The 8,665-nt window shown below is 44.4% G+C and overlaps 1 protein-coding gene and 1 long non-coding RNA gene across 12 annotated transcripts in view; both read right to left on the reverse strand.

Annotated features, from left to right (window-relative positions):
• The window catches only part of CASK (calcium/calmodulin dependent serine protein kinase), a 200,847-nt gene extending 193,011 nt beyond the window's left edge, over positions 1-7,836 (reverse strand). For 6 of the 11 annotated variants that reach the window (XM_061453412.1, XM_061453411.1, XM_061453409.1 and 3 more), the window contains exon 1: positions 7,089-7,836. In XM_061453412.1, the coding sequence (XP_061309396.1) occupies positions 7,089-7,147 (59 nt within the window). In that variant the 5' untranslated portion in view covers positions 7,148-7,836. Of the gene's footprint in view, positions 1-4,791; positions 5,062-7,088 lie in introns of all 11 variants that reach the window. The other 5 variants (XM_061453410.1, XM_061453404.1, XM_061453408.1 and 2 more) reach the window with 2 other exon arrangements.
• LOC133269306 (uncharacterized) lies at positions 1,395-4,782 on the reverse strand. Its single transcript, XR_009743405.1, has 3 exons — positions 3,953-4,782; positions 2,614-2,695; positions 1,395-2,147 (listed from the first exon to the last, which is right to left on the reverse strand). It is a non-coding gene; the product is annotated as an uncharacterized LOC133269306 (long non-coding RNA).
• Positions 7,837-8,665: the final 829 nt, after the last annotated feature.

An 8,665-nucleotide genomic window follows, 5' to 3' on the forward strand; every position in this document is an offset into this window, starting at 1 on the left:
TTTCCTAGAAAAGGAACACTTTAAAATTGTTTCTCATTCTCAAATACAGCAGAACTAACATTTTAATGAGATAAAACTAGTTTTTCAGCTGAGCTGAAACCGCTTCCTAAACAAATGAACTGAAACAGAACGTATTTTATACCAGTTTAAATGCCCACTTACACCCAAGCTTCTACTTCTAAAAATTTTGTTCAGAAGCAAGTTCTTTACAACTTTCTTAATTCACATATCCTAGGAAATGTACTCAGCGTTAAATGCTAGGAGTAACTGCTTATATCCAGCTAGAAAATGGGGATGTTAATGAAAAATTAAATTGGCTACCCAGTGGCATACGTAACTGCTTGCAGGTACTCCAAAGAAGCAAGCGAAGGAGCCACGTGAAAATCTATTTAACCAAATGCTATTTATAAACCTACGGTGGAAGGAAAACACACAGAACTTAAGGGGCACACAGTGAACTTTGTAAGTGTATAAGAACTGAAAACATCAAAGTCAATACAGCAATTGATAAAATATTGACAATACAAGAATACTGACACATCCTGAGACTGGAAGGAAAGTACAGCCCCATTGTACCTTGAATATTGCAATAAAAGTCTGAAGGTAGATAGTAACTTTCTGGCTACCCCTGCTCACACTATTTTAGCAAAAAGATACGAAAGTAAAAGAACAAGGCACTTGTTAACCAAAGTACAGTCACTTCTGTCATTTGAGAATACATTAGGAAATAGTTCTTGGTCCTTTTAGTCCTGAATTTATGCTGTAACAGATTTCTAGTTGTTTCTCTGAAAAAGACATCTTTGCTTCTCATACAAACTGAAGTGAAAAATTAAACCCTTACTATGATGCAAAGGTCTTTTATGGTCAAGCTCCAAAAATTATTCCAAACACTATTTAGCTGTTTTCATTTCAGAAAAAGATACTGGCTAAGAATGGGGCTTAAACACTAGTAACATTACTGTAACAGAAACACCAAAGCTTGTGGTGCACTTCTTTTTCTGACAAGGGAGGCATTATTTTCCCCAACAGACATCTCCCAAGAAAGACTATAACTCACTCTGAATAGAGCAGAAGTTTATTATAAGAAGTTACTAACCTGACACTCTAAAAAGCAGTTCAGTTTACAGCTACATTGAAGGTTCTCTCTTCCCACGCTTTCGATGCCTCGCCTAGGTGTCCCCTTACATGCATTATCTGACATACGCAAAGAAAAAGAAAAGGGTTTCTTGAGGTTCTTTCTGTGGGTATATTAACTGATTGGTACACTATCTTCAGAGATCAGTCTAACTTTTTAAACGACTAGGGATGACAATCCTGGCCACACATTAATGTATCCTGTAGACGCTATTAAAAAAACAAAAAAAAGTACCCACTACTGGAAAGGGACAATTCATAGTTATTTTTATCAACTCCAAATTTGGCATAAAACACCTACTTTTAAGGACAACCGCTTAGAATTCTGCAGTCACCACTCTTTAGATGATGCTCTACAGGTTTCTGATCAGTGATCTTTGGAAACATCATATTAGGATTAATACTGCTTCATTACCTTTCATTGTAGTGACATCTGTATGAGATTATAAAAAGGCCACTGTATCAGACAGAGAGCCAAGCAGATGAGTTTCTATTGACATAAAATGTGTCTTTTCTTTCCCTAATATTTCTTTATCCTAGAGCATTTTATCTCAAGCATTGTATTTGATTGAAGTGATTATCGGGGATAAAGGCCCCATTCTTGAAGGCAGCAAAGTTTCACACTATTTTAATAAAAAGATCAAACTCTTGGAAATCCTCAAGACAAGGTAGCTTTTTTTTTTTTCTGTCCCACAACTTTTTACAGACAGCTGGTCCAGAATCTCAGAAGTAAACTGGCCTGAAATCTTCTAATTTTCAGTCTCAAACTACTCGGGACTAATCTACACACATTTGCTCATCTGCTCTTACCTTCAAGGGCTTCCTTCTCTTAGGTGTTTAAGCACAAAATCGTATTTGTAAAGCCCTTGCACGATCTTTCTCAGTTTGCATTTTCCTAGATCAAGTTCCTTCAAACGTCTGTCTTAAGCAAGGCTCTACTTCCCAGTCATTACAGTGGTCTTGTTCACACCGTATGGATTTATGTAAGAATGCAGCTGCTTATCAAAACAGCACTAGAAAAAGCAACAGAAATGGAGAGTACTGATTAAAATGTTGTAGTCTGCAACCAGGTATATTATTCGCTGTTCAGCCACAGTTGAACCTCTTAAGTATAAACAAGTCACTATTAAAGTTTCAATCCATAGCAGAGTAACTTAGCTAAGGAGATATTCTAGCAGCTACATACTTCAAACAATCTAACATTATTTTCCTGAAGCAATGCACATTATGACCTCATGCTTAAATCAAATATTCATTATCATCTATTACACTTAAACACTGTAATACAGAAACCAGTGTACTAATAAAACATTCTCGTCTATTTCAAACAGTCTTAAAAACCCCTCAAAAGCTAAACTAGACAAATCACTTTCCATGTTCCAGAGAAGTTCTCTTCCGTCTCCCCACTTTCCAAACAGTGACATAACACAGCTGTTTCACATTTTCATTTGGTTTGTCAAAATTATACCCATCAGTTACCTGCATCACTTCACCAGGAGACGCAAAATTTCAACAGTGTATATGGAAAAAGTACATTTGATAGTGAACACTATTCTCACTCCTGTGCAGAGAAAATGAAGGCAACAATGAAAAGAAAGTATCACTGAAACCATCAAAATACTTCTAGATAGTTTTGTTATCACAATACTTCAAATTATAAATATTTTTCCTTGGACAAGGAATCCATGAGCTCTCTCCTTTCTTTCCTAAGCACTCCCAGTCTAAAGCATAAAGCATCCCCATGTCAAGGCAAGAGCTTAGGATGGAACTGCAACCACCATCCTCTTGCCTAACTTCAACAGGATACAAGCCTTCATACTTTAATGCAAAACAACCCCATCCTCTATCCTGCCTAAAGACCTTGTATCCTCCTGCACATCTTTCGCAGTGTTCCAGCAGTGCTACTAGGCTGCTGAAGAGAAACACCTGCAGGCTTCAGGCACTTAAACTCCTCTTTACTAGATGAGCCCAAGCAGAGAGAATTATCCTATCACAGAGGAAGGAGGGATGAAAACAAACTAAAATCCTCAAGCATGCAGTGCAGCAAAGGAACAGACTGATCCCAGATGTATTGCAGAGAACATCCTGAAAACTACAATAGTAGTAGCACCGATCATCACATTATACTTTGCTACTAAAAAAATCCACACTACTACTATGCACAATGATTGTTCATATATAATTCACCAATGGAAGGCAAAATTACAAAAATTACACTTTAAGTGACAATATGAAGACTAACGATTTCAACTGGGATCAATGCCCTTTTTAACAAGAGTAAACAGTTATCAACTTTATCACACACTATTTACAACTAAAAATGTGGAGAATATTTTAAGCAGCCTGCAATCCTTTACAGTACTTCCCTAATGCTAACATACTTGGAGATGAATCTTAAGAGGTACAGAAACTCAAAACCACATGACGTAAAACAAAGTCCTTGCAGAACAAGGACTGTACCTCCTGTTCTTGTCTTCTAGATTCAATACCAACGAAACACAGGTATTCTGTCTTGGGCATAAATAAAACTTTTGCTATGTGTATGTGGAGCTCGTATGACCAGTTTTCACCTCAGATGAATACCCAAGATGTTTCAACACTATACCTACTATGTTTTATAAACAAATAAATGCATTTTTCAGTGAAAGTGTTAATAAAAAGATTAAGTAGTACACTTAGAATGACTATCTGTGAACTGCCAATCAAATGCATGGTGTGACCGACATAACAAAAGGCTTAAATATTTTAGACTATGTACTTATCCAACCCTATTCTACGATTCTATGATAATGTACAGGAAGAACCTCTTCAAAGTTACCTGGAAGAAAGTCTAGGGGAAAAAATGGCACACCTGTGTTTTCTATCACTACCAGTTTGTGTTTTTCACCACCACCTGTTATCCCGAGATACGTTAACATATTTTTGAAGGCCAGTGTAGAAATCCCAATTTACTTCTTGCTTGAAATGTGTTTGTGTCAGTCAAGTCGGAAGACAAGACAGTAAACTCAGAACATAACACACCTGGAAAAATAAAGCTGCATGACTAATGACAGGATCATAAATGCCACTTTAAAAGTTCAACATGAAATTGGTATTGTTATTCCAATTTTTATCTCCATATAGCTTTCAGCAACAGAAAGGTATACTGGAAATATATGGAAATGAAGATCTCATTTTTATTTAATTTTTTTTCTCTAAAGGAGACAAACTAAAAGTTCTCTTTATCCCTCCTGGCCTTTCTTTTCAATATGAAAAATGCATGCTTGCAGAACCTAAACACATTAAATGTCACACGATAAACAGTTTATCATTGTCACACCAATCAATTCATTCATATACAATTATATTGGAAGTGTTCCACACTCCAGCACACCAAAAGCTATTATCACTGCATTTACACAAAGGAAGTCTTACCAGTTTATTATATTTTAAAGTGTTTAAAGTTTATCCTGAAGATCAGAATATGCCTCAACAAATTGGACTGCATACTGTCAGCTAAGAAACTATCACCTTACTTAGCTTCTGAATCGCATGGGAACTTTGACTAAATATTCAGTTATTTTACAGGCAAAGATCTCTTTCCCACACCCTTTGTGAAAATACCTTTTACTACCTTACATGGCAGTGGTAACCACCTATTCAGGAAAGATAAATTACCTGGTTAAATATTTCATGTGTCTGAAACACAAATCAGGGCCAGATGTGCTATTTGCAAGAATTAAATTACTGTATCAATCAATGATAAATCACAAAAATGTGCAGACATTTAGTGGATGTTTCACTGAAAGAGGTTTAGTAAGATGCATATGTAGCAATTGAAAGCAGATTTACAGCATCTTTCCTCAAGTTGCTTCCAGGCGGCCAAGGTGGTACCCAAAATCTGTAAGCTAAATTAAGGTGCTGCATTCCTGGTTCCCTGGAATTCACCTGCACAGTATTGCAACAAAATAGGAATTACTCCTTATACAACTGTTCATGAAACTGTGTATTTATTTTAACTGCCTTTTTTTTTTTGGAGGACTGACATGACATCTGTGCGGAAAAGCCTGAGCAATCACAACGAGCTATCAGCCCTTCTCACCATCACTGCTGCTATTTTCAGTGATCCACCCTGTTTTTGCCACAGTACTCTTGGCGGCATTATGCTACTGTGATTCAGTATTTATCTGTTACATCTAGTTACATCACAACGCTATCTATACTACCAAAATTTCATGTGGAACTTCTGCAGCTAATACCAAACCCACAGTTTTTGAGCACTTTCTTCGAAATTCTCAGATCACAAAACAAAAAAGCCATTTGAGGTGTGCAAACATCTGGACTCCTGTGAATCATCCATTCTCTAAACGGGTATGCGGTCACACATAATCACTGCACCTTCTTTCTAACAATAATTAGGTATGAATAAAACAGTGTGTGAACTGCAGTGGTTAGCATAAAACCACTCATAAAAGGAGCGTTCCAAAAATTGTCCTCAAAACATGCTTAATAACTGAGTTTTGTTTCTGAGCTACAGAAGCTCCTCACCAACAATCAGCATTACACTGAAGCAACTGCTTACCGACTATGGCAGCAAACAAGGCCCTTTAAGCTCAATGTATTAAAAAGTTGTGTTGAGAGATGTAGCAATACATTGTGAAATGACAGAATTGAGTGCCGAAACTTCTGCTGACAACAAAGTCACCTGCCAAGTCCAGGACTCACATTTTCATATAATCGCCAGGAAAGATTAATCCGAGAATATTTTCAACCCCAGCTTTGAAAGTAGGCAGCACTCGATATAAACTGAAAAGCATACCAGTGGAGAGCAGGCAAGAGGATACATGCAGAAAAAATCCTTTGTTTATAATCAAAACATGGTGAACAATTGGTCATATAAAATTAATTGTCAGGAAGAAAAAACTCCAAACACACCGAATGGTGTCACTACTAAGGCTTCCACAGCAATCTCAGGTTTGGAATCAGAAACACACAGAAAATTACAAAGTCACAATATTGCTACATCTTTCATGTGCATTTTGCAACACAGACACAACTACAGAAAATATATGAATGATAACAAATAAATAAAAACGGATTTTGAAACTAAGCAGTCACAAAAATGGGCCAGGAATAGAGTTCAGCTTCAATTCGCTATTACCATATGATCTGGGGGACTCTGTATTTTCTTGGTGCGATTACACCGACTGAGACTTAAACTGTCATTTCCATTCACCCTGTAACAGTGGCAACCCGAAATAGGCAGCTGGGGAACGCCAGCAACTACCTCAACTCTTAGGCTAGATGCAAGCCTCGAACATCGGTTTAATAGCAGTTGCATAATAAGACTCAAAAGGCCAAACACTCCTACTGCCTTACACATCTCTATTTCCACACGAATGAGAGTAGAGGGAAAGATCTGGACGAAAACCGAGCACTACCCGAGCTGCCACTAACAAGCTGGTTATTATGCAGCATAGGAGAGGAAAAAACAACACCTGGCGCACCAACATGCAGACACCCAGTGAATAGGTGGATCTACGGAGAGATATCTTCCCTTTCCCTTCCCCAATAGGCAATCCTTGATGGGTGTGCCGGGAATGGGATATAGGGGGGAGGAGAAGAAAGGGGGTGGGAAGTGGTTGCCGCTTGCTGCAGCCAGCCTGAGCGACGGTTAGGTGGTTAATCATGGTGGCTGAGGAAACACCGGGTCACTTCTCCCCTTTCCGCCTCCCTTGTCATAACGACGGTGGGCAGCGCGGCGGAGACACCCGCCGTGCCAACGCCACCAGCCGAGGCGGGGACGACCGGGACCCGGCGCCGCTCGCACGAACCCGCCGGCGGCAACTCAGGTGGGTCCCGGGCAGAGAGAGCATCCCTCAGCCCCCGCGCCCGGCGGGAGGGGCCCGGGGCACCGCCGCCCCCTCCCCCGCTCCGCCCGGCCCTGCCCGCCTCCCGCTACCCGCGGGACTCACTTGCCGATCACCTCGCAGAGCTCGTACACGTCCTCGAACAGCACGTCGTCGTCGGCCATGGTCCGGCCCGGGGGGATCAGCCCGAGAGGCGGCGGCCCCGGGGTGGGGGAGCGGGGGGGAGGGAAGAAGGAGGGAGAGGGGCGAGGGAGGGGGGAGGGGGGACCGCGGGCACGGTCCCCGCCGCGCGGCGCGCTCCCCCGCCGGTCAGCGCCAACCGCCACCACCACGGTAAATCCCAGCCGCTACGGCAGCTCCCGCCGCCCGCCCCGGGGGGCTCCCGCGGCCGCGCCGGGACTCCCCGCTCCTCCTTCCGCGGCCCGCAGCCGCCGCCGCCGCTCCCCGCGCGTGTCACACACTCCGCGACCCCACCTTCCTCCGCCCCCCACCCCCCTCCCTCCCTCCCTCCCTCCCTCCCTCCCCTTCTCAGCCGGCTACTCCCCAGCGGCAGCGGGCGGGCGGGCAGCTCCGGCTTAGTGGGGCGGCGCCAGCTCCATGGAGGGGATCGGCGCGGTGGGGAGCGGGCAGCGCCGTCTCGCTCTCTCGCCGAGCGGGCGGGGGCTGAGAGGGGGGGGGCGCGTCGGGAGGGAGGATAATGGTGGGAGGGGGAGAGGCGGGGAGCTGCAGGCGCGGCCGTTGATTACGCTCCCAGGCTGGAAGAGGAGGAGAAGCGGCAGCGCCCGCGATAGGCGCTGCCTTTACTGGAGGGCGGGAGCGCGCGCGCGCTCCCCGCCACCGTCACGCAAGGCCGTCACGGCGCGCGCACGCACGCAGAGCACGCGGGGGGCTGCGTTTGCTTCCGCTCCCTTTCTTCCACCTCCTCCCGCCCCGCCAGAACCGCGAGCGGGGCCACGCCCACCACCCGTTTTGGACGGGGGGGGGGCGGTCCTGTGTGCGCAGGCGTGGATTGGGGTGACGTCATCTGCGGGGAGTGGGGTTTGGCAGCGCTGTGGCGGGCGCTGGTGTTGCTGTGTGTGAGGGTGCGGCCGGGCCGGGCTCAGGTACCGACCGTCCTTATCTTTTCCTCCGCCGTCCGGTCTTTGAGCGGCAGTGGCTTCGTGCTGGGCTGGTGGCGCGGCCGAAGGAAGGACCGGCGGCCGCGGGGGAGCGCGGCTCTGGGGCTGTGGGAGCGTTGGCAGCTACGGGGACGGGAGGCAGAAGGCCTGGTGCGCCCTGAGAGTGTGGCAATGGCTGCCGCTTGGGCAAGGGGAGCGGCGTTTCAGCCGCACGCAAGCGTGGTTTCTAGTGATGGGCGTCTCTTCTCGTTTTCATTGTAGTAATAAAGAACCTCTGTGCACAACTAGGCTTGGAGAGCTTTGTCCCGGGGCAGTTGAAGTGGCTTTTTTTCGGGGGGGGGTCGCCTAAGAGAATATAAGCGTTTTCTGAAGCACAATTTGAGCATTCGTTGTTCTTAAGAAAACTGTTATCTTCACATTAGCGCTAAAAACAGGGAATAAAAACCTTTCAGAAGTGCTCTCAATGCTCTTCTAGTTGGGCTGTCGTTTCTCTTAGTAGCTACTTTAAAACATCTGAGACACGTGGTGACTTTCAGAATGCTAAGTACTTCACCTGATCTGTGT

This window comes from Pezoporus flaviventris, unplaced genomic scaffold, assembly GCF_033815535.1.
Source record: "Pezoporus flaviventris isolate CSIRO_AGI_PZ_B2104156 unplaced genomic scaffold, CSIRO_AGI_Pfla_v1 ptg000015l, whole genome shotgun sequence".
Classification (NCBI taxonomy): Eukaryota; Metazoa; Chordata; class Aves; order Psittaciformes; family Psittacidae; genus Pezoporus; species Pezoporus flaviventris.